The 26,059-nt window shown below is 43.6% G+C and overlaps 2 protein-coding genes across 2 annotated transcripts in view; one reads left to right on the forward strand and one right to left on the reverse strand.

Moving 5' to 3' along the window:
* LOC120948846 (uncharacterized) overlaps window positions 1-26,059 on the forward strand; it is a 314,251-nt gene that overhangs the window by 66,342 nt on the left and 221,850 nt on the right. The window lies entirely within an intron of this gene.
* LOC120948450 (neprilysin-3) lies at window positions 811-25,918 on the reverse strand. Its single transcript, XM_040364781.2, has 11 exons — window positions 25,002-25,918; window positions 22,292-23,417; window positions 9,833-10,433; window positions 9,457-9,749; window positions 9,186-9,350; window positions 8,412-8,495; window positions 8,030-8,305; window positions 6,089-6,241; window positions 5,907-6,013; window positions 3,583-4,023; window positions 811-3,499 (listed from the first exon to the last, which is right to left on the reverse strand). Exons 2-11 carry the CDS (start codon window positions 22,448-22,450, stop codon window positions 3,400-3,402), a joined length of 2,379 nt encoding a protein of 792 aa, XP_040220715.1. The 5' UTR covers window positions 22,451-23,417; window positions 25,002-25,918; the 3' UTR covers window positions 811-3,399.

The following is a 26,059-nucleotide window of genomic DNA, read 5'->3' on the forward strand; positions in this document are numbered from 1 at the left end:
AATGCTAGAATATTTACACCAGATTTATCAAATAACAAAATCACAATTAATTCATCACAACTACACAGCAGCTCCATATTGCACCTTGTTTTTCATAAATCAGTTCATCAACATAAACAAAACCATCTTGTTCACTCTCTAGCCACCAATTTCTTACCAGCTTATGTGTTGCGTCCTTCTGTGCGTTGCTTTATTTTCTCCCCCTATTAATCTATATTTTCCACTATGTTTCCTTCAGATTTCAGCACTTCAGCTCATCCACTTCGGTCCACTGCACCACGCACGGACTACTTCATCGAAAGCGTCACCGCAATGGTTGCTGGGATCGTCATCTTCGAAATCAGCACTTTCCGTACGACGTCGGGAGTCAATCAATGCGAAATTAATTTACCACTCATCATCACCCCCCAGGTTGATTGACAGCCGGCCGGTTGACTCGGACGCAAGCGGCAAGGTCGCTGGTGACTGTCAATTTGTCAATGATTAGCAGCTGATTGATCGGAATCGCCCGAAGCCTTCGTTCTCGGTCATCGTTTCGATGACTGGTTTTAAATGTTGCCTCAATTTTGCACCAATTAAATGGGCAACAAGATGCGATAATTCGGGTGACAGGTGGCGAATCATGAGACAGTCGTTTCGTGTTTTTGTTCGCCAATGATTGATGGAGTTTAATCGAGTCGTGTAATGGGAGATGGTCACATAAATTAATGCTCAATTAAGTGTGCACATCACATTTAAATCAGAAATTTGTGGTCAAATTCATCAACTCTAGATCCAATACCAAATAAATATAAAATAACGCACAATGTATTACTTTTATCGAACATTGTTTTATTTATTGCTAAATTCTATCTCAGTATTTATCGCATTCCAGTTGCGTCTTGTTTCGCATTTCATGCGCCAAATGAAATAATTATCAACAGTTCATTCTCGTGCCTTCGTTTCTTAACGCTTCGAACGGCTTGATTGCTAATTAAACTATTATTAACTCTAACATCCACACACACACACACACATACTTCGTTTTGCAACTGATTTTCTCTTTGTTTGGCACGATTTGCTAAGGATTGCTATAAAGGTTTACCACGCCCAGTCCCGTGATCGCGTGATCGGGCTTTCACTCCCCCCCCCCCATCCCTACCCCTTCGCTTACATTCATATCCGTTCAAGTTGGGTGTGGGCTGGGCAGGAATACTTTCAAATAAATATCAATAACAATCAGCTGTTGTAATACACACAAACGGTGCGTGGCCTTTGATGTGCCATAATTGTCATTAAGCTCTCAGTGGGATTTTAGTGTTAAAATTGCTACCATTCCGTCTGCCAACAATACGTTTGGGATAATTCGTTACAAACGAAAGAGGATGTAATTGCAAATGGGGTTTGCCTAGGGTTGGATAGCTGTGTCGTAAAATTTGTGAGTGATTCATCTACACATCCTAAATGTGGCTTTTAAAAGGTGTCTCGTTCTCTACAGTCCATCTCTCTATCGCAGGTTTTATGTGTCGTGGTTTACGTTCTACAGTCGAACAAGTCTCCGCCCCCGCAAGTGTTGGTGTTCTTGCTCCGTAAAAGGATGTCTAATAAAATGAGCTACCATTACCATGCACTATTACCGGGGGTGGTTCGGGATGTGGCATGTCCGTGATTGTGGTGGTTTTTGTTTTTTCAACTATGATTGCTAGTGCATACTGTCGCACAGCATTTTACACTCAGTTCTTCCGGGATATATCGCTTTTAAGTAACATTAAGGTACACTTCTGTCCGTTCGGGCTTCCTCATTCGTTTGGAACAACAACTACTACTGTGTTTGTTTGTGATCGGATTGTTCGTGTTCGGTCAATTCCCTATCGGTTGGCTAATACATCCTTAAACATCGTGTTAGCTACAGTTCTACGTTGATATCGGTGAGTCCCAGCATCAGTAGTTTCTTGTTTTAAATTACTTTCCTCTCTATTTTCCCTCTAAATGTAGTGTTCAATTCCGAGCGTTTTACATCATCGAGTGTGTTTAGTGTTGCTGTCCTACTAAGTCCTACTAATGCACTGGCAAAAGAACAATCTTAGGACGTTTGTAAATTGGTTTTGTTTCATTGTGTGTGTGTTTTTTAACTATTGTAATCTTATCCTTCTTACTATCTCCTAAACACGCAAAACAATGTCTATCGTCAGCCACTGTATACACCACCGTACACTATTCAACGGCACTACCGTACTACGTGCTGATCTACTGTTACACTACTAACCGGACAGTTCTCAACCACTATATGTGTATATGTGTATATAGAGTGTGAACGTCCACCCGGAAAATCATAATATCAAATGCACAACGCTAGGTTACAACAGTGGTTACGGTAGTAACAAATATTCCCTATCCTTTCCTTCCAAGCGGTGCCTTCCCTTTCCGGAGTGGCCCCTTAACATACGGTATCTCTGTGTGTATGTGTGTGTTTTCTCCCCTTTTACAGGCCATTAAAAATAAAAACCTATTCGTTCTCGTCAAAATGCACCACTCTCTATTCCTAACAGCTTAATCTGCCCTATAATAAGCCTCACTAGTTACCCTCCCTCCAGCCTCCAGCTTTCGGTGGTGGAAATATTGTCACGGTCTGTCAACAATGTACATGCTAATAAACTATCTGCCTCTAGCTCAACCTCCACCGCGGCACGAAACAATCTGCTAAGCAATCTGCTTTGCGAGAGCTTTGCTCATTGTTGTGGAACAAAACCGAAAAACACACCCACCAAGAACAACTGTTAACTAACAACAAGCTTAGACTAATTAAGAGGCGCAAACAAACGCAATGACGACCACTGCAAGCCGATAACTTAATTGACTTATCTGTTAGTTCTAGCGCTACGGACACGATCATGCACGGGTCGCATGCTGACTCAGCTGCGCGTGTGGAAGGATAATGTACAACATGACGAAAAATCATTGCAAAATCATCATAAGAAAGCTTTGACGATATGCGCAACGATTTGTACGTTCTTTTAAACTCTCCGACCCGATCATGCCCTTCTTTCTCCTTCCGTGGTAGAGAATGAAAGATAAACTATATTTGCGAGTATTCAACACTCCTAGTCAATGTTAAACACTATCACGTTACTTCTTTTTGCTAAAATTCCATATTTTCCCCTAATTTAGTGTGTAACACTCGCGTGGTTTTTTACAATGTTTTTTGTCCACTGCATTTTTTGTTTGTCTCTAATACTTATGTTCCTACCAAAGATTGCTCCTTTCATTATCACTAGAACTTTATCCGTGTTTTACCACGTTTTGTCTCAGTTCTCTGTCTCACACACACACACACACACAACTACTAGCTACTCTACCGATGGGATACACGGTTTGGATCCAAGAGATGATGCGCTGGGATTGAGCTCCTTCACTCCTCGCCTACCATATATCGCAATTCTTCTGGTAACTTAACTTAGTGGTCGAATGACACTGAAAGACATCGGATGCACTGCCACCCTGCGATATGAGCCAGGCCAGTCTGAAAAGAAAGGAGTAAGGAGTAAGGTCACGATTAGGTGGTGTGAAGATTGACGTGATCGTTTACGTCGTTTGCCGTCTTACATTTCATCAAAATCACTCGAATTCACATCGATCCCAATGTAGTCGGATTCGGCACACAGCTGCTGGGCGGAGATGAGGAAAAAGATCTGCGGCGGCGTCAGGCTCAGCCCGAGCAGCCGGTTCATGCCCTTGATTGGTCCGGACAGGGAGAGGAGTGTGTGGTACGCGATCTGCAGTCCGCCGGAATGAATCAGCAGCTCCATGCGGCTGGTGTTCGAGAAGACGCTGACGGCGCCCGGGACGCACTGCATGATCTTTGTCTCGAACGCTTTCGTGATCGAGCGCAGGATCTCTTTGGCGAGGGTCGTGCCGAGGGAGGCGTAGTGCAGGTATGGTGGAAGCACTGGGTTAAAGTACGGCACCAGGATCACCGACAGCGGTACGACGATCGAGTGTGACAGCGTGTCGTAGAATACTTTCGATATTTGCGGGTAAGCGTATCTGCAATGTGGAAATGTAGGAAGGATAATAATTGTCGAGGATGCGCAGCAAGAAGGACACTATTACAACAAATTGTGAAAATAAATTCAACCTTTATCGTGTCAAAGTCAATGGCCAAACGGTCAAATTGATTTGCTTGAATAGGTTATCAATTTAGAATGACAAAGTAACAATGTAACCAAGCGTTTGTATCCTGTTGTTAGACTGAGAAGACTCAATGCGGGTTTCATTTGTGAAGCCCATGATAAATAGTATATTATTTCTGAAGAATCTTTTGTTTAATGCTAGAACTATGCTGCAGTATTGAGTGGTGGTTGTTTCGGCACTGTGTCAAAAAAATCAGCTTTGATGGCTAATCTTTTCCATACAAATCAACACAAAAAATACAACAACTCGATGTCGACTTACAGTGATACACTGGTGGACATAAAAATAGGAACTTTTTTCTGTGACCGAAAAACATAGTTCTTGTCGGAAATATTTGGTAGCCCTGAAAATGACTGTTCAAGTGGTTGTTGGGAGGTGGTGTTGCGGTGTTCCACAGAGCGAAAACATATTCTAACAGTCAATGTGTTGACCGTTATTCGCTATCACTTCCTCACAGCGTAGGGCCATATCGCCGATGAGGTAACGGCATTCGCTTCTGTCTATGCGTTTCCACATAGCCTTGCAGCGTCTCCATAGCGAATCGGCAGAACGTGCATGCTTGCTTGCATGCTCTAAACCATACTAACAACAACAACAACTGTTGGCGATGGCACACCTATTACACGCAAAAAAACACACAACAAATTTTTTTCCTATCTTTTTGTCCACCGGTGTAACATACAGTGGCAGTATCCTAAAGTCGGACACCTCATTTTTACTATGCATGGTACCCGATATACCAGTGATGGGAAAAATGAAGTTTTGGTCGAAATTGATTCTGGTTTGGTTCCAAATTCTTCTGGAATCCGTGTAGGTCCAATATCAGTTTCCGAAATCAATTCCGGAATCGGCTCTGGGGTCGGAGTCGGTTTTGGCATCTTCATGAGAATAGCAATAGGCATATGGGTCCTATGCAGCCACGATTGTATCGATAGCCACAAATAAGCCAAATGTACTTGTAAACGATCCATTCTCACGGAGATTCCCGAACTGATTCCGCGTCTGGAACATCTGACTGCAATTTAAGAATAAAAATCGGCTCCGGAATCGGAATAAGAGGATTGGAATCGAGTAGTTCCGATTCCGAGCTACCATTACTAATTCGTACTCTGTGGCTTCCTAAATAATTAATTAAACCACACCTTCACGTATCGATTAAAATACCTTTTGATAATGGTGGTGCAACAAATTGATGGTAGTTAGTAATGTTTGGTACTAATGTTCTAAACATAAGTCATTTAATTCGCATATCTAGGCTATTTGACTAAAACTATTACCTAATTGCTTTAATTAAACAATTTCAACATCAAATTTAGTTTATTTTTGGAAAGCTACGGGACTATTTCGTTAATTAATCGGGACTATCAGACTTTAAGAGGACCTCATATATTTTACACTTTTTCAGACATTTGGGTGTTGTATCAAGTAAGTAGATTATTAATAAGTGATCAATGGTCAAACTGTCCAGGAAGCCACAATGCCGAAAGATAGGTGAAAAGATGAGATGTCCGATTTTAGGCTGTTTTTCTTGTTGGCATAACGTTCTACGGGGTCGTGACGTCCTTGTCTGTACTATATATAAGGTTAAAATAGTGAAACCTCCAACTTCTTCACTTTCAATTTCAAACACCACAGTGGAATTTTCCCACCACAAAACTCATTAGCTAGACATGGAAACGATACGATTAAGGAGAATAAACTACGCCCAATACAAAACCTTCCATTCCCCTACTTACGCCGTTTGGGAAGAGTCCACGGTAAAGTTTACCGCCTTCGTGCGATTGTTGTTGATTTCGTAGATTTTAAGCACATTTTCGAACCAATTGTCCGAGCTGATTTCAAGCTGCAAGGAAAAAGGCACATTTAAAAGCTACCCCAAACGGCTTCTCCAACACACACACACACAGTTTGTACTCACCTCATCCAGCACGGAAGCAATCTCCGTCCGGTTGAACAGCGTTGGCCAAACCTTCGCTTGTACCTTCAGCTGAGACAGGCGCACCAGTGCAGCGCCACGTAGCGATGGAGCCCGCTTCAGATGTTGCTTCATATTCTCGAACATCTCTTCCGTCTGCGAGAGTGCCAAACAGGCAATAAAAGAAAAAAAGACACAAATCCCAAGAGAAGGAAAAATTAGTCCTCCAACATAACCCGAATGGAATGGGGAAAACGCGCCTCCTCCATTGAGCGGTAAATCAAATCACTGGCAGAAATGGCAGAAAATCACAAAATTACACCGGCTAAATTTATGGATGATCTGGGATAAACTGGCCAAAGAAGTGGAAGGGAGGGAATTGGGAGTTGTTGCGTCGCAAACATGCCCGTTTCACGTGCTCGTAAATTAACCTTTAAACGCATGTTACATAGCGGATGAGTAATGATGTTATCGTTTTGTTGCCAGGCGAGCATGCATAAATCATGTCGTGAGGGATGTTTTGGTGTACGTTTTTTTGTTTTGTTTTTGCTGTTATTTCTGACCAGCGTATCAGTGTTCTATTTACTGTGTATCGTGACACTGGCATGACTTTGGCGGAAATATGTTGATATGTCTTGCGTGAAATTCCCCATCCCGTGTGTAGGACGCACTATCGAGATTGGATTGAGGGGCTTGAATTTGCTTATCGCAATCACATTTGTTTTCACAACATTTCCTAGTCAAATTAGCATAAAGCATAGCTCTATCAACTAGTGTTGGAAAAAATGTTTTTGTCGGAATCGATTCCAGACAGTAGGTTCGGAATCAGTTTCCGGAATCAATTCCGGAATCGGCTCCGGAATCGGAATTGACTCCGAAATTGGTTGCGGAATCGCCTCTAGAATCGGAGTTGGCTCCAGAATTGAATCGGCTCCGGAATCGGAATCGGTTCCGGTATCAACTCCGGATTCGGAATCAATTCCGGAATCGATATCGGCTCTCGAATCGGAGTTGGCTCCTAAATTATAATCGGAATCAGTTTCGGCATCGCCATAAAAATTGGCGTTTGGGTCCAATCATACTACGTACTGATAACTGCAAAAAATAAAAAATTACTTGTAACAGATCCATTCTCATCGAGATTCCTGGACTAATTATGCTTCTAACACTTCTTTTTTCAATTCAAGAACAAGTTAACATTCTGGAGCTAATTCTAATTCAGGAGTCAATTATGATTCCATTATCGGGGCAAATTGCGATTCCCTGGTCAATTCCAATTCCGGAGCCGATTCTAATCGCGGAATTGATTTCAGAGCCGACTCCGGAGTCAAATCCTGGATCGGCTCCGGAATCGGCTCCGGAGTCAACTCTGGAATCGGCTTCAGAATCGAATCCAGAATCGGTTTCGGAATCGGAATCGGATTCGGCTCCGGAATCGGAATCGATTCCAGCATCGGAATCCGGAATTGATTCTGAACACGGAATCGGAATCGGGTAGGTCCTATTCCGAGCTCCCACTACTACTATTAACTCCACAATTTGCCCTCAAAAGCATCAGACAGGCAGTCAGATATGAGGAACATTTTATGTGATGCCATCCTTTTACTAATGAAAAACATAACATTGTGGATCATTGCTTTGATCACATTGAAAACAAAAGCACACAAACATTATTGATCTGATTGATTTTGCTATGGGAAAAGAGCAATAGTACTACACGCTCTCGCTGTCCTTAAACCCCCTCAATTCCATCTATTATTCAATCCAGACAAAATTAGACCAATCATAATTTCGTGCATGAAGCTTATGGTCTCAGTCACGGTCAAACGCGGTCAAACGGTACCGTTCATGCACACTTCGTGCCGCCATCCTTCGACCCCCGTAACTCCCAAGGACGCAAGTCAACGAAACGCACGTCGGTGGTGTAGCTGCCCTTGAACTCACCCGCTGGATGGCGTGCCGTATGACCTCCTCACTGTACTGAGCCACAAACAGGGCCGATGTGACCTCGGGCAGGGCCCAATTGGTTGCACGCGTGCAAACCAACGGCGACGGTCGGCCCGGGGGAAGTGTGTTCAGCGCGAACAGCATCAGCAGCGCGTTGTGGATGACCCGGTTCTGGTACTGGAGCAGCAGCTTCCGCAGCTGGCGCAGGTACTCGGGACTTCGAATTACGATCGGTCCCGTCCAGTTGCCCGGTACAAGCTCGGTCCAGATGAGCTAGAATGAGCGGTGCGTGAAGAAATGCCAAATGAAGTGGAACTGCTTCGAAGCAGTGGAGAGTTGCACCGTGAGTTGCAAACCACTCTACTGGTAATACACTTACGAAAGGATGGGCGTTAGACAGGGCGGTCACGTTGTTAAGCACGTAGCTGCTGGTAAAGTCCTTCTGCACATAATTTCGACGGATCTTGGATCAGGGAAGGAGAGTGAAAAAGAAACAAAAAAATCATTCATTGTCGTTTAACGCGGTGCCATACGATGAAGTTGTTGATAAAATTGACAAAAATTAATAGTAGCAATAACTTCATAACTTTTGGTTTTGTAAAACAAACTGAACTTGCTAATGCTTTCATATTTTACGGATTAAATTATGATTTGTTTCCATTTACAATTGCAATTAAAGAGTTTTTACAGTGTTCAAATCACGAATCAAATTCATACCATGCTACTCTATGTGACTATGACGCACATTTCCTAATGTCGTACCCGTTATGTCAATCATGAGATACAAATAGATGTAATCTGATATCAGAAATTAAGGTCAAATCGGTACCAGTGTGTGTTGCGAACGAATCATATTCCCGCTGTGTGGAAAACCGATGTTTGATAGAGCGAACGATGGAAGAAGAGCGATGTTAATAATAAAAATAATCATGTACATCCTTAGCTCAGTATTCAAACTACACTTTCTGTTATTATGCTAGCTTACAAACGACTAGTAAAATCTACCATTAGTCTATTTTAAGGCAAAAATGCCAAAACAAAACAAAAAAATAATGAACAGGATACCGAGCATCAGCAGGACTAATTGACTTTCACGAGCCTACGCATACGTCACCAGTTTTATTCGATCCGATATGTGTATGCTTTTTATTACCTGGTTCAGTTCACGAATAAAGCTAAAAATAAGGTTCCGTTCCGACTGGCGCTGGTCGCTGCTCAACCCTAACGGTAGAAACGTATTGATTAGTTCGTCCAGCAGGTCCGGCACCTCCTCCACGTCATAGGGCGGCGCCCTTGGTCCATTCCATCGCACAGGGTTCTACGGGTACAAATAATCGTTGGTCAACGATTGACCGTGAACGTTGGACACCGTCCGTTAGTTAGCTGGAGAAACTACAACAAACGACAAGCGACGCTTTACGTACCTCAAGTATGTTTGGTGGCGTATTTGGTCCATCGATGATCAGCAGCGTCTGGGGTTTGCGACCGTAGCTGAGATCGTAGTAGATGCCGATCAATGGCAGCGGCCCAATTGCTTGGATCTTCGCTACCAACGGCGATATGCTTTGTGGTCCCACCGATCCGATGTGCAGATAGCCGCCGAGCTGATCCAACCGCCTCCGGATGCTAGTATCGTTCAGCTCCTGTCGCAGACAGCTACCGTACAGCCGGCCCAGCTTACGGAAAATCCCACTGGTTGTGTTAAGCGATAGCAGCTCTGTATGAGACGGTAAGTAAGCCACGTGACAAGAGATAAGACAACCCGTTAAACCTGCCAAATGCAAATCCCTCATGACTTACGCTGCATCTGCGCGTCGGCTAGCTCCTGTGCGCTTTTAACCGCCCGCAAACTGCTCTCCATCGTGGAGCAGCTGTAGTTCTTGAACTCCCGACACGGCTCCACATCCCAGTTCATGCGGGACGATATGCTAATGGCCGCCGCTCGGCAGATCGGATCCGCGCAGACCGGCGGCGGGGCCGGCGTTGGATGGCAGTCGTCCTCATCGGCCCCGAAGCAATCGCGCGGCAGCTGGGAGGGTGCGGCCGATATGAGGAACAGTATTGGCGAGGCGACGAGCAGTGACGTCACCAGGAGTGTGGCAGCCGTAATTGCCATTTTGTGAACGGCCGAGGAACTCCGGAGCCAAATGCACGGCGCACAGCATACCCATCCGACGGGGTTTTTGAGGGAAGCTATCCGAGAACCTGGCGGCACTGGGCCACTGGGTGCCGCCGCTGGACCATTGGACCCTCCCGACCCTAGTCCGCTGGTGCCCGTCACAAGGGACGTGGTACCGGTGGTGGATGATTGAAGGCTGACCCGGCCACGGCCAAAATTTGTGGGAGGTTTTGGGCCACTACTGCTGCTACTGCTGGCTGTCGGACCGCTGGTGGCGTTGGTCTGGGCAATGGAGAAGCAAAAAGACACACAGACAAAACTGAAGTCAATTACTGCACCAGAAGAATGAACTGGAGGCTAGTGGCAATACTTTGCACATCCGAACCTAGGTGTAGTGTTTGGTTGTATCTAATTGGATTGTAAAATATGCATGTACGGTTTACTTAGGCAGGGGAAGACAGTACGATGGCCAGTTGTAGCACAAAGGGAAAAAGACAAAAGGTGTTAAAATGTAAGTATTCGCCAGCCTGTGCTGGACCCACGGGCAGCAACAGTTCTTTGCGGAACCTTGACGTCAATGCTGTTGAAAGGTGTTAACGGTTTAAAAATACGATAGTAAATAGTAAAATGTCATACAGAGGCTTACTGAATTGGTGATAAAACTGCCCTGGATGATTTTGTACCCGTTTATTTAGGCCAATTTTTAGTATACATGGCCAACTTTCATACAAATTTTAAGATAAGCTTTCAAAGCCTCGAAAGGGCTCTTCAAGTAGGGCAACTTACTCTTTATAAATTTCTTATAAATAGTTCTCACCTTTTCACTTATATTGAAAATATGTGTTTCGATAAAAAAATAGATACTACACAGAGGAACATTATGTTTTCGGAAGAAGACTCTACGGTACTCTTTTCCCGTCACACATAGGCTTTGCCACGATTTATTGGTTGGTTTCCATAATATTTTGGATGGGTTCCATTTTTGTTTGGAACATTACAGGGTCCCATAAACCCTGTAAGGAAAAAGGACAATTTTTGTGACAAATTAATGAAAAGCCCAAATACCACAAAAATGAAATATGAAATATTGAAAAAAGTGTTATGTACGAGCTGTAGTTTGACTTATAAATTTAATAGAAAATTTTATCTGTTTGGTTTTTTAAAGTAGGGGAAGGTAGGTAAAGACGGACACTGCGGGTAAGATGGACTCTTCTCATAAATGCATGGAAAAGGTAATTTTCGAAAAAATCAACAATTCCCTATCCTAACTTAAAGTGAAACAACACATTTGAAAATATTTTTAGGTTAAATCCACGCAAAATAGGTTAAATTCACGAACAAAACAAATTTTCAACCGTGTGCACCCTTCTGGATCTAATTTGAATACTGCGGATCTTAAGCTCTACAACTTTTATTGTTTATATTTCCGGAAGTTTTAATTCATAAATGAGTTGTCGTGATCATTAATGAAAAAACTGGCAAAAGGACGAGAATGAAAGCAATACAAAATATTGTTTTCTGATGGTTTAAACATCCTGACACCAAAGAAGGAAAGACGGACACTTTGTTGTAGGGAAAGATGGACACCGAATTTATTGGTTTATTTGACTGCTTATATTAATTGGTGATGAACCTATTCCATCAAACAACTTTAATAAGGGTATTCTGGGTAACTTTAATAATGGAAGTTCTAGACTGTTGTTCTGTAAGCTGGAGCTACGTCAGCTGTTAGTGCGCGATATTTCAATAATGCTTTAGATGCTGCATTCTACGACATGTTAGAAGCGGTGCTTACAACTAAATTCACGGATGAAAGAATCGTCGTTGCAATTGGCCTAAAATTAGTTTATGTACGTACCATGATGTGGAATGCAATGGGATATATTAAAATACTAAAAACCTCTTCCATTTCCAACGTTTTGTATAGGTGTTTATCTTACCCTTCATGGTGTCCATCTTTACCATATCAGGTGTCCGTCTTACCCGAACATTTCAAAACTGCACGAAAAAACCATGTTTTTTATTCATGAAAAAACGCTAAAATCTATGGAAACTTAAAAGTTTCAACACATTTTCTGATAAAACATGGGTGTAAGATAATGTATGCACATTTTCATGGTCGTTGCCCTTATATATATTATCCCTAGATTTTTACCATTTTCCTTAACGTGTGCGTCTTTACCTACCTTCCCCTATCTTCTTCCTTTTGGCACAACAACTGCTACCGGTCAAGGCCTGCCTGTTCCCACAAGTGAAGTGGGCTTGGCTTTCAGTGATTTTTTGTTACCGTAGCAGGATAGTCAAAAGTCCTACGCATGGGGGCACGATCTATTCGGGACTTTAACCCATGACGGGCATGATGTTAAGTCGTTCGAGTTGACGACTGTACCACCAGATCGGCTCACCCACATTCACCTATTTCGGCTTAAAAGCTCAATACTTTCAGAACTCATCAACTCAGGAATATACTTTAATTGGCATACAATCGATGAATTTCACCATGACTTTATAGTTTATCAGGATAGGACTATAAAGGATAAGTGGTTTTGGTAGAGTGTAATAAAAGTTTTAAATTTTCAACAACTAACTCACAAGTCATTAGTGTTTGACCCAAAACGTTAGTACTTGACCAATAGAAATGATTTCATGTTCCGTCAGTAAAACACCGAGCCTAATTTGTAAAGATGTGAACAACAATGTTGGGATGTTTTAATGTATCGGCCAAAGAGTTTAATGCCAGTGAATTTCATTCAGTAGAGCACAAACCCCAATCACATTTAACAATTCTATAATCAACATGCCTTCAACGGTCCGACGACTTTAAGACTCTTCAGGTGTAAAATAGATTTACTATTTTACTGTTCTTTATGTGTAAGAAACACAACAGTTACAATCAAACATTCATGAGAAGCATACTGTTAGTTGAATAGCTAGCAGAATGGGAAAAAAGGCAAATGTTTATTCGAGAAATCAATTTCCTGGAATGCATCATACCTAGTGATAGAAAACTAGTGCTACCATTCTTGCCAACTACTGACAGCTGCCACATGGAAAGCTTTCACCTGCCTTCATCGACCCCTGTTTCATCCTCAGTAACTCCATGGCATGTTTGGCAGCTGAATAATTTAATCGCATCTGCTCTAAAAGCTGCCACCTTCTTCCCTGGGCAAACACGTACACGCGTCCAAACGCAGCAATGCATATTAGGACACGTAGCTGATGGTATGTTGCAACATTTCTCTTCAAAAATTGAAACCCTTTCCAGGGTCTCGCTTTAGCTTCCTTTGCTTAACGTCACTTGTCCACTGCAAGAACAAATGACACAAACTGACAGGAGCTAGCTTTTCCTGTCTCGGGCAGAGCAGTCGTATATTGGACGCTCCTGGACAGGAGCGCAAACACGGCGAGAGGGACCGGCGGTTTGTCGTTTCGCCATTTCGATTTGGCACAATTTCCATTTCTTATCAGACATCCAGAAGGTTCACTTCCACCAAAACGTGGATTGCACAAGCAACGACGCCGGAGCACGAACGGATCGATTCTTTTAACCTAATTTTGCACAATCATACTAGTAAGTGGCAGTTAAATATCTGGCCAGTGGCCGTTCGCATTCGTTTGCCATTCCCGGGTGCATGTTTGTGTCCGTTGTCAGAGCGCTCTCGGTCTCCCGGTCAGTTGATCGAGAATTTTTACTAGCATCTATACTTATTTCATATTTTATGTTATGCTTCTCATAACGACATTTCAGGCATTCGGGCGTTTGCTCCTGTGTCGAGCGATTGCATTAGAGCGTGGAGAAAATACAAATAAAATAAATGGGATAGAAAGATTTTTTGTGTACCAAATTCATATTTCCCCAAGAAAGCAGATAAATTGAAGTTCGAGCTAAAAGTTTTTATGTTGGTAGCACTCATGTTAAATAAAAATTAGTTTGATAGAAAAGCTGATACCAAAGGAATCATAACGTTTTCTTTTTCATTCTGAATCTTATATGAGCTACACAATTATTATCTTTTTACTCCCCATTTTTTTCAGTTATTCGTCTGCATAAAAATGTACAGTAGATTTGAGCATGGGGGTAACTGATATTGATTTTTTTTATAAAACATTTTGAACAATGCTTTTCAAGAACAGCTTAGAAGGATACTTTGAAGCAAATGTTATATTAGAATATTGAAAATTGATTTATTACCAATTGTATGCACAACGGTATTTCATAAGGACGATACGTTAGTATATTTGATAAAAAAGCTGACAAATAAAATATGTGCATATTGATTTTGAAGAAAATTTTATATTTCTTGACTAAAACTTTAAGTTGTATGCATAAAATCATTGCAAATTTATGCCGATTGATTGTCCGAAACTAGATGTGTTACGAACTTGTTGCAAAAATCAAACTAACATAATCTGATACTAGTTTACATATTACCCATGGTTTGGTAATGTAAAATGAGTATGTCAATAATCTGCTAATAAAATGCAATCAGTAATCTGCAAAATAAATCAGTGTCTTATCGTCTAATTTTATCCAAGTTATTTTAATTTATTGCAGATTCGTAACATACAGTGGTCTATTTAATTTAAGATGAAACAAATATTCGAGCTATCTATCATTAAACTCATCAGCACATATAAAATTAAACTTTCGGATTTTAACCGGCCATTAATATTGCGCCTCCGTCTTCAACTCGTACGACTTAACACATGCCCGTCGCCCCGAATGGACCGTGCCATCATCCGTAAAACTGACTATCGTTCAAGGTGTACCCCACCACTATTTCAGATACATACATACCTATATCTACGGGACCCGTCAAATTGACGGATGGGTTGATTACATTTAGTTTATTCAGTTGAGTTGTAACATTTTTCAATAAAAGTAAATGTAGGAATAAAAGAGAACTATAAATCTCTTATTACCATAAAAAAAATCTTGATAAATGATTTAAATAAAATGGCCTCCTAAAGTTCCTCGTTTGTTTCGAAACACCCGCGGACTTCGGTCAAATTGTGGCATCGAAAATAAATAATTAAATAAACTATTACAATAAATTAGCATTTTGCAGAAAACTTTTTATGGAAACCAAAACATGTTAAACAATTTACAACTTTAATAAAATAGGAGGTTTCATTATTTCCAATCAGGTCAAAATCACAAGCCAAATTTTAGGTTTTCCCGCTTTGTAATTTAATTTAATTTATATTTAATGCTTTAAAAATTATATCTACAAGCTAAACGCTTTAATTTCTTGGATGATATTCAATTCATCATTGCTATTGTAGCATATCTGCTATACAAAACTTATTATAAGACACACTATCAGCTATAGACACATTGTAACACACTTTGGAAAGCCAAACCACACCATTGTAACACATTCATTATAACACATTCAGTAAATCAGATCATACCATAGCACCGCAACCGGAAGAGTTCAGGCCGTCCATTCAAACAAATAACAGACGTGACACACTTATCAAAAACAACCGAAACGCACAACATCAACAGGAACAGTATGTAGCCCAAAGCAGGAACAGTATATGCATTAAACCCAAAACAGGAACTTAGTGACAAGAACCATCGTTCTTGTCAACAAAAAAAAAACGTAACTAGCTGAGTGAAAACAATACCTTTTTAATCGTTCTTGTCAACACAAGACAAACGTAACTAGCAAATGTGCGAGACCCTTAACTACACTTGAGTATAAATAAAACCACTTCCAACCGTGGCAAGCCAGATTCGTTCGGACTGTCAGGATAGGACTATACCCATCCTACATCTATCGACTTCTCATTTAAAGAGTTTAGTTATGTCCCCCTACCCAAGGTAAGGCCTCTAAACTAGTGATGGGTAAAGTTGGCAAAAATCCGGAGTCGACTCCGATCCGACTCCGATAAATTCGGAATCGACTCCGGAAGGTAGGTCCGCGCTGCAATATCCGGAGTCGTTCGGAATCGTCCGGAGCCGTACGGAGTCGCCCGGAGTCGCCCGGAGTCGCCCGGAGTCGGAGTCGTCCGGAGTCGTTCGGAGTCGTTCGGAGTCGTTCGGAGTCGCCCGGAGTCGTTCGGAGTCGGAGTCGTTCGGAGTCGGAGTCGTTCGGAGTCGTTCGCAGTCGTCGACTCCGGACGATTCCGGTCGACTCCGGACGACTCCGAACGACTCCGACTCCGGGCGAACCTAGTGGTTCCATTTTGCCGGAGTCGGAATCGAACTAACAATAGTCGCAGTCGGATCGGAGTCGTGGGTGCGCTCCATACAGCACATCACTACTCTAAACTCCAACGTTTCCAGTAAGGGAAACCTCCTAAAGGTTTCTATGATCGCCTGGACGATCAAGTGTCGAAAAGTCCGCTCGAACGAAGTTTTAATCCACCTCGGCTCATGTCAGTAAAAACTGACCTACCGCGACGGTACTCAAAGTACAGTTGTACGATCATCGCATTACATGGCGACCGTAACTCTGCCCAAACCCATTACACTATATGTATATGAAACTACAAAGAATAGCAAACAAATGTGTTGTACGTTGCCATGTTTGTATGTTTGCTAGTGTTCTCCAATAAAGATAAAGTATCATTGCAAGTATAAAGTACTTTTGGCTAGAATCTGCATCGTTGCACACGTACAAATCGCCAGTTTCGATGATTTCCGCTGCTACCCCATGCCCGTTGTGCAATAGCCGTTAGGAAAAGTTTGTCCATTTAGTGCATACTGCAACGGGGCAACGGGGCACTGACACCGGTGCAAACATAACAAAGCGGTAACAAAGTAGACGAAGGATAATTGCATTTTCGCTCCACGCGTGTACGTCTACTTGTGTGCGCGTGTTTCGATTGCTTCGGTTTTATGGGCCTGAACTGTTCTGAACCGGTTGTTTGTCCGCCCGGCGGGCACGTTTCACATTGACGAATGATCGGGTAATGATGAGTGATGAATGATTTACGACAATTGGGCAGCGATTATGCTGACCCGCAACGTGGAATGTCCCCTTTATGATGGCTAAGAGGATGGCAATGAGGCAAGGAAATTAATCGAATATTTGTGATGACCATGGCAGACATAAGCTGGATTACGTCAAATCAAATGGTTTTCCATGCTTGAGTTGGGTGAGTGGGTCGGAGCGCTTCAGCAAGCTGTTGTGTTGTGGCGACTGATGCAGATGAACATGATTTTGTGTGTATTTTACTATTTGCTCTCATTCTGTCAAATGGAATTATCTGCTTAGATATCTACTGGAGCTGCTGTTGTTCATGATCACTTGTTATACACAGTATTGTCGAGTCATGCTTCGGTCATAAATAATATCACAAAAAAACTTGTCTCCTATAACGCAACATCATCATTTGCATATCATTCTGTTAAGACAAATATTAAAGATAGGCTTCACTAGAAATGCAGTAAAACAACAGGGGGAGTAAGTAAGTGAAGCTTAAATTTCTAAAAATTCCTATTGTAGAAGTAATTGTTCGTAGTACAGTCGTCAACTCGTACGACTTAACATAACAACATGCCCGTCATGGGTTCAATCCCCAAACAGACCGTGCCGCCATACGTAGGATTGACTATCCTGCTATGGGGGGGAATCAATTAGTCACTGAAAGCCAAGCCCACAAGTAGGTACAGGCAGGCCTTGACCGACATCGGTTGTTGAGCCAAAGAAGAAGAAGAAAGAAGAAGAAGTAATTGTTAAAATACACATAAATGAATAAATAAATAAATAATACATTATTGATCACTACTGTTACTAATGCTTACATATTTGGCCTGTTGTCCAATTAATCTTTTTATTTCGCTAATGAAATGCGATTCCTTACATTGCCATTAACATGTCACTGTTGGCCTTTGAAATTATGTTCCCAGCCACACGATAAACACACATTCCAACCAGTCGGTGAAGGTTTCGATGGTATTTTACGTTCAATTGCCTTTCAGTAGCTTGACTTTCTCGATCGAGCGTTTACATGGAATACCCAATACACACACAAAGACACACAAACCAGCAAAGCTTCGACTAACGACCTTCCTTCCCTTCTGGCCGCAAGTAAACAACACTAAAGCCAGGCCAGCTTAAACTATGCTAAACTATTCCGTTTGTTTGGTAAGCAAATAGTGGCACCACGCCGTCGTGAAATCCGGGGTAATGAGGAAAGTTGGACAATATCAGGATGAATAGATTTCCGAACCGATATCCATAAACCTTCACACCCCATTCGGGTAAAGTTCAACTCCGTTGGTGGTGGGGTGGTTTGAAAAGTTCGCCAATCATCCGATCGGCTCAAACAAGCAAAGAAATGTGCCACAAACTTCTAAAGAACTGGCCCGCGTGCCATTGTATGTGTGTGTGTGTGTTGTGTGTGTGTATACGGAGAAGAAGTTATTTGGAGTTTGTTTGCACTGGCGTTTTATTTCTTTTCTTCAGAGGACAATAAATTATTTTCTTACTCACATTCGATCAATATTTCCGCTGGCAAAATTACACCACACAAAGGCAAGGGCGGACACTTGAACGAACGAGAACCGACACAATGGAGCATTGTGTCTCCGTACCTGAACGGGAACAACAGTTTCATCTTGGAGTGCTGGGCATACCCGTCCCATCACGTCACACATTCATCACACACGCACCCATCTGCACCCACACACACACATTCATAAAGAATCGAAAGTAAAGACATAAGAGGGTGTGCTCTGCTACGTGGGTTTCTTCTGTTGCTGATGCTGCAGGATGGCGCTTCCAGGGTGGAAAAGTTTCTGCCCCTCTCGGTTCGGTTGTCAACAACTTTCGAGAGCAAGGCCTCTCCGACGCAAGGGTCGGATATCCGATAATACAAAATGACTTCGAATGACTTGGCGTATCGTACAACGGGAAGGCGTTCGAGCGGAGATGCCAGGAAGGTGGGCAAAGAACATTGTTAAACATGTCGAGTTGCACATCACATTTACATGCTAACGGGTTTTGTTCGAATAGCACAGGGACATGCTTGGAATCGCAATTAAAACTTATGCCATCACACGCACAGAGTTTTGCTTGTTCTTTTTTATTTCTGCTACTAAAACACAGAGTGTGTGCGTGTGCTTTTGTGTATATGTGTGTGTGTGTGTGTGTGTGTGTGTGTGTGTGTGTGTGTGTGTGTGCTTTTCTCTCCCGCACACTGTGTCACAATTTGTTTGTGTCCGCTATAATTAAAGGGCTTTCAGGAGTGCTAAGTGCTATAAGTGGATAATCTACGAAACAATCTTATTATCCCCTATTCAATTACCAATTCAATCAGTGCTGGAACCGGACCGAGCCGAGAGCTGCTGGAACAGCTTGCCTGCTCTCCGCAGCAGCCCACTGGCCCACTGGCCAAGAGAGTTGCCCGCAACGCACCACCAATAAAGCAATCCCATCGCACAAGCGGTTTGCTGGTAACAAAGCACTTTTCGTGGCGCTCGGGGCTTGCACATGTTTCCATTTGGCAAAATTCCATGCCCTAAGGGCAGGGCCAGCCACTTCCCGAGACTTACTCGTTACTTATTTAATGTTGTGCAATCATAAATTACGTGCGTTCTGCTTCCGGTCGCCGGGTGAAGACAATGACAACGGGACGAACCCCTCTTCATATGGTGTGCTGAAGGAGCGCATTTTTACTTATTTTTCTTTATACTCTCATTTCGTTGCACTCTGTATCTTGTCGGTTGCTTCGCACAACAACCGCTGGCTCCAATCACGGTGCGACAGCCAGCGTCGTGTACAACCATTGCGGTACAGGGCGCACGTACGGTACGAGCGAACAGTAAACCACCAGGCTGCTCCATTACCCGGTGTGCCAACAAAAGCTTTAACGTGAAATCCTTCCATTTCATCCAACACACGTGTTTGGCAAACACGGTGCTTCGCTGCTCGGGGAGGAACACAGTTTTAAGACGTCCAAAGGGTGAATTTAGCACACCACTCTGTGGAAGGGTTTTCTGTGTGGCAGTATCTATTTGCCACTTCACTCCCCAAGAGCGAACAACGGTGCCAGCCAGCAGCTTGAACCACCACCACCCATTTGCCGATCGATCGAACCGGCTCGAAGGTGTAAATTACTTAAAAGCAGGCACACAAAAGAAAACCTGCCAGCCGTTAATAAAACAGTGGCAGTGTGTTTGGGCTAAAGCAGTGGAACGGCCTGCCGCAGGACAACCTGAAGGGGATGAGCAGCAAAGCACAAAAAAAAACAAGCCAAAAAGTCGCCACACTCTGTCGACAGCTGTTCACAATGAGCCTAAACCACAGCCTCGGTGTGGTTAGATGAAATGAGGAAAATAAACAACGATCAAGAGTGTGGTCCCATTATCAAGACAGTTTTTTTCCGTACGACGACACCTAGGCTCCTAGAAAAGAAGCAGAGTTTGTCGAAGTTTTTTGTTGGTTTTGTTGGTTGGGCTCCCTATTTATAAGGCAATGGGCCCGCAAAGTGCCAATTAAAACGATAAATAGGGGGAAAACAGTATTGTTACACTGCACATAATTACCGGCAGAAAATGTTTGATGGTGAAACTTGTTTTTGCAATACGATCGTTACTGGCGGGCCCCAATCGTTTATTTACATTTTTAATTTATTCCACCTTGACAGAGGAACTTTTTTAATGATTTTAGAAGAAAAAATGGAACGATAAAATGTGTTCCTTCCGGGGGTCACTGCTAACAAACAGCACTAACTAATATAATACAATGTGGAAGAAAACATTATGGTTTAGAAAGCCTACTAACGCGAGAGAGCGGCGGATAAAGACGATTACGAAACGGAACGGAATCCCAACAAGTCTGTTTTGTAACATTAACTACAACTACCGCCGCAAAAAGCTCCACCGGCCGTTCCGTTCCAGGCCGTGGCAAACCTCTTTTTCCGTGCAATAAATCTACACAGTACCGCTCAATTAGACATTCTACTTCCTCGCTTTCGCTTTTTCCCCTTGCTGCTTTGTTTTTTTTTTGCCCAACATTAGTTTCCGCTTCAGCAAATATTATAATAGCGTCGTGCCTTCTGCTTGCTGCGCACCATACCACCAACAACTTCCCATTTCCCCATTCCGCAATGAGTGAGCACATTGCTTTCGAATTTTTCTACGGTCCATTAAGCGTGCCAGATGGAACCAATTTCCAATTGGACTAACGAAGGAAAAAAATCACCGCCTCCTCCGTTTCGTATAAGATTCGCATCTTTGGAAAAAGCTTCGTAAAAAGATAATTGAAGCAACGTGGTACTGCGAGACGACTTCCGGTGCTGAATTTTATCGTCCGGAGCTTGCGGGGTGAGCAATCTATAAATTGTAATTTTAGCTCCAAAGTTTGGAGGGAGTGTGTGCCGAGGGTAATGAGGGTAAGAGAGTAGATCAACTTTTACTCATTTATATTTTATGTGAAGTTTGTGTACCGGAATGCAATTCAACAAACAAAAAAAGGAAAATATAAAACTTTACAAACTAAGAAAAAATAGAAAAAGCTTTTTTTTTTTGTTCAACCACTCCCCTGGAAACGTCGAGGAAATGTTTTTTATCTGTCTTCTTTATACAAACAGCTTCTTAGCATAAATAATTCCTAAACGGTGACCCTTCCATCTCATTTCAACGCTTCAGTGAGAGAGAGCTGCACACACTTGTGGTGGTGGAAAACAAATCACACACGACCCGATTACGTAACTGTTGGCCAGAGTTTCACTTTGCGCGCCATAGCGAAATCTGAACCGCAGCTGAACCGACCATCGTCAACCCTCCTATCAACAGCCCTATGAGAAAGTGATAAAAGCTTTCGCGAAAAAGGATAAATTGTGTTTTTCTCCTCCCCCTCCCCTTCCCCCTTCTTTCCTACACACGGTTCTATAACATCCGCTAACGCTGCTTTTTTGCTCTATTTTTTTTTCTCGCCATAAATATCCGATATAAAACCTCCTAAGCTAATGTGGTGAAGCGGAACGGATTGATTCCGTTTGATTGACACTGACATTAATGAGCGTCGCGTGTGTCATATCCCGTTTTGCGTCCACCGGGACGGCGGCGACGACGACGACGACGTGTGCGTGAAAGACGCAAACCCTCCAGTGGCGGCTGGTGAGCACTTTATTATGTAGCCAAACGGCTCCTTGCCGTGGGTCGAGCGCGGTACACTTACCTTTCGTTCGCTGCTACAAAGCTCGATCCCTTGCTCCAGCACCTGCACCTCGATGTCGTCCGTTCGCAGTGCCTGGAGGGGATGGTTGGCGTGCGGTGGCTGTAGATGGGGTGCTCGTCCAGCAACGGTGCCGCGGGTAGTCATTGGTTCGCCGGTCATGTGCACAATCCACGGCGGAGAGAACAAGGGAAGGCGGGCGGACACCACGCGCTTTCGAACGGAAAGGCGGCAGAGAGGCAACGGAAGCTTCTAATAATAAAAATACACGCACACACACACGCACACAATACACACACACAAACACAGCAGCGGGTCACAGACGACCTCCAAACGGCACGTTCACCGTACCGCCGAAAGACGCGAACTCTCTTCTTCACTCCAACGCAGGACACACCACACTGGCAGCGTTGTCCAGCAGCGTAAAGCGCGCCAGCCAGCCTATCCACTGGACGTACATTCACACAGTGGCACTACGCGTGGTAGTGGATCGACCAGCCGTAACCGTACAACCATCGCTACTGTCCGCGTTACTACTGCTTCTGCTGCTTCTGCTGCTTCTGCTACAGACCATCGGACAGCGTCCAACACGCGCTGCCACCGACGACGACGACGAAAACGACGAACAAGGATACCACCGATGTGACGTCACCAAAGCCGTGAGTCGAATGCGACGTTAGCGACGTTCCAGCGAAGCACGTGGGTCGTAAACAAAAGCACATGGCACCCGAAGGTGACACACTACGATAGGGGCGCGCACGTGCAGGAACAAGGGAGCTCACCCTCTTACCAGTAGCAACGCTCCGTATACAACAACTTTCCACCACTCATCCGCGGTATGGTTGGCACTCACTGGTATGGTAACGCACTCACCGCCCGACCGATTTTCTCACACACTCACACAAATAACAAAATCCGAAGCATGCTTCGATCCTGAGAAGCTTTTCGTGCTTTGTTTTATTGTTGTTGTTGTTGTTGCTATTTATCCACCCACTCGATGGGAACTTTTACGACCAAAACATACGCGTCCACTAATGCATGCATGTGTGTGTGTATGTGTGTGAGCAGTATTTCGTTCAAACACTTCTATTTGTTTTCCACACGCGCGCGGTGCTGTTTTCGTGCGATTCTATTTTCGGGGATGCAAAATTGTTACTGCTTTGGGAATATCAATTTGCCTTTTGGGTGTACGATGGGACGCGTGGGGTGAAAACAACTGTCAGGTTATCGATGGGGGCCAGTTTCCCCCGTTAGTGGCGTTGGCGGAGTGTATGCATGAGCTGAATGTTTTATGCTTTATAACGCTTCCCCTAGCTATAAAACACAGTGAGCATGTAAATTTATGCTCCCGTACTGGAATTCAATAGTTGTTTTTATGTGCTATTGGAGTCATTTATGTACAATTTCAGTTTATTTAGTTTTTTTCCACAACAGCCACCATGCGCCTCCATCGATATTTAAGAAAAACACAACAAAAAACATTAACATTCCTGTTCGTTTTCGCTTCAATTTAACCACCCATCATGTTTCGGTGCTCCATTGAACGTAATTCAAGCGGCTATTCATTCGAACCGCGATTTCGACTTTCACCACAGCTCGACAATATTTCTCCACGCGAAGTGATGGCGAACAGATTTACACGCGTTGTGCCCAAACTGTTCGCGCGCGTCTATCGGGCCATCTGGTTTATTTCACGCTCTCGTCATCGGGAAACACATCTCACTCGCAGCCCCACTCGCCCCACAGTCGCACGTGGTAAGAATCGCATGCGAAGGAAACAAGAACACTCTGAACCCTCCCGGGGAAAACTAACATTTTCCAGCACTCGTACGCTTCCGCATGCCGTGCTATCATTCATCACATGGAAGACGAGCCAATGGTGAAGACGACGACGTGTGAAAACATTACCCCATCATTATAGCTATACACACACACACGCACACACAGTGAAACAACTGACCGGCTATAAGCATGTTCGAGTGTGTTAGTAGTATTAGTAGTAGTAGTAGTAATATGGACAGTACGAACCACACACAAAAAGGAACATTAAATGCTTTAAAATGTCAAAAAGCCCCCCTCACGTCCTCGATGGACTAACAATCTTAAATTACACACAAACGCACACTCACACACACTCACACACAGACACATGAACGCGTTCGCCGACCACGCGAAGTTTCCATGTACTGGAAAACGCTCGAACAGAGGCACTCACTCATCAGGCCCGATCGTTTACACCTTCTCACCTATCGCTCACCTACCGTGTCGTACCCCCCTCGACAGTACCCCAGTCCATCTCGGGAAGGAAAATCGCGGGCTACTCGGTTGCATAGAAACTGTTTGACAGGTTATTATGTCATCATGGAGCAAATTTCACAGCATCAACTAATGTTGTTAAACTCCCATTTTTCGATGCTTACTGCGATTACGTTGAAAAGGTTGTTGATGGATCGCAAATTGAAGCACGAGATAAGGTCCAATTTGCAGCACACGTAAAACATTACTCCCGCAATGGAAAATTGCTTTCCTTTTACCGTGTGTGCTGAGCTGTGTATGCTGAACAAACCAACTTGTTGTGCGTTGTTCTTTCCTGTCTTTTCGGCACAACAATTCGCTAAACAAATACACCGTGTACTTTATGTGCTTCTGGGATTTCCCTCAAAGAGCAACATGCTCAGAAAACAAGCGAAACACCGAAAAACTTTTTGCTCACCACCGCCACAAGGGTCCACAGCTGCTTTCTACGAAGCAGCTCGCACCAGCCACTAGCTTAATTATAACTAAGCTGCAGCTCAACATCAACACGACCCTCGAGCACACTTTTGCTTCTTCACAAATGCACTTCCACCCGCTAGCCCTACCAGTCAATGGTGACCCTTGGCTGGGTGTTTCGTTCCTGCCAAACCGCTGTGCAGCAAAACGGGACCAAAGCGGGCGCTCCGCAAACGGACGATCTGTGCACCACGCCACGATTACTACTGACGTGGATAACAAGTCGCTGCACAGTCTGACGCTAGGTAGGGAGGGAAAAATAACCCGGTGGCCAAACCGCCAGTACCGCCCGACGGACGAACTACTCGGCGTGGTTTAGTGCGTCGGCGCCGAAACACACGGACACATTCCAGCCATTGTGCTGGTGTGGGTGGTGTGTGTCTAAGCGGCCCGAAACGCGTAGGGCCAAGGTGACAGCTGAGAAAGCTTTTCCAGCTGTGCATCGGCAAAGCTCACTCGTCTCTAATTATTTTAGAGAGAGAAGAAGAGTGTGCGTGTGTGCATGAAAGAGAGAGAGAACAGCAGTTGAAGAAAGTCGTAAAAAAGGGACAGTGCCAAGAATGAGTAAGGGAAGATAGTGCAAAAGGTTTACGGTAAAGAGAGAGAGCGTTTGCGTTTTCCTTCAGCGCCGAAAATCTCACAGCTTACTTAGAGAAACGAGCAGCGGAACGAAAGTTTATCAATTACGCAGCCATCAACCCCACATTGCCCCACTCTCCAAGTAGCTGAGAGACAAAGTTTGCGCCAAAAACAGCTGACAGAAATAGCGGTGCGGCGCGATGATTCGATTAAAAACACATCTGCTGATCATTTTATGGCGCTTTTTTTACTTTCGCTGCCGAAATGTTGCTAAATGTGTGACGCATTACGCAAACAACGGGAAGATAGAGCACAAAAGATTTTGCACAAACACGTCAATGCACATTTGATTGCTTTCTTTTATGCCCAGCCCAGTCCCGCCGAATTTCGGAATCGTGGATACGTGGTTTAGCATTAAAT

Source organism: Anopheles coluzzii, chromosome 2 (assembly GCF_943734685.1).
Source record: "Anopheles coluzzii chromosome 2, AcolN3, whole genome shotgun sequence".
NCBI lineage: Eukaryota > Metazoa > Arthropoda > Insecta > Diptera > Culicidae > Anopheles > Anopheles coluzzii.

What these genes read in the sequence shown, in the direction of transcription:
- LOC120948450 (XM_040364781.2), bottom strand. Translation starts at nt 22,450, where the DNA reads ATGACCGGCGAACCAATGACTACCCGCGGCACCGTTGCTGGACGAGCA. An exon ending in TGTCTAACGCCCATCCTTTC is followed by an intron (nt 8,306 to 8,411) that starts GTAAGTGTATTA and finishes CGCTCATTCTAG; the next exon opens with CTCATCTGGACCGAGCTTGT. An exon ending in GTGGACTCTTCCCAAACGGC is followed by an intron (nt 4,024 to 5,906) that starts GTAAGTAGGGGA and finishes TCCACATTGCAG; the next exon opens with ATACGCTTACCCGCAAATAT.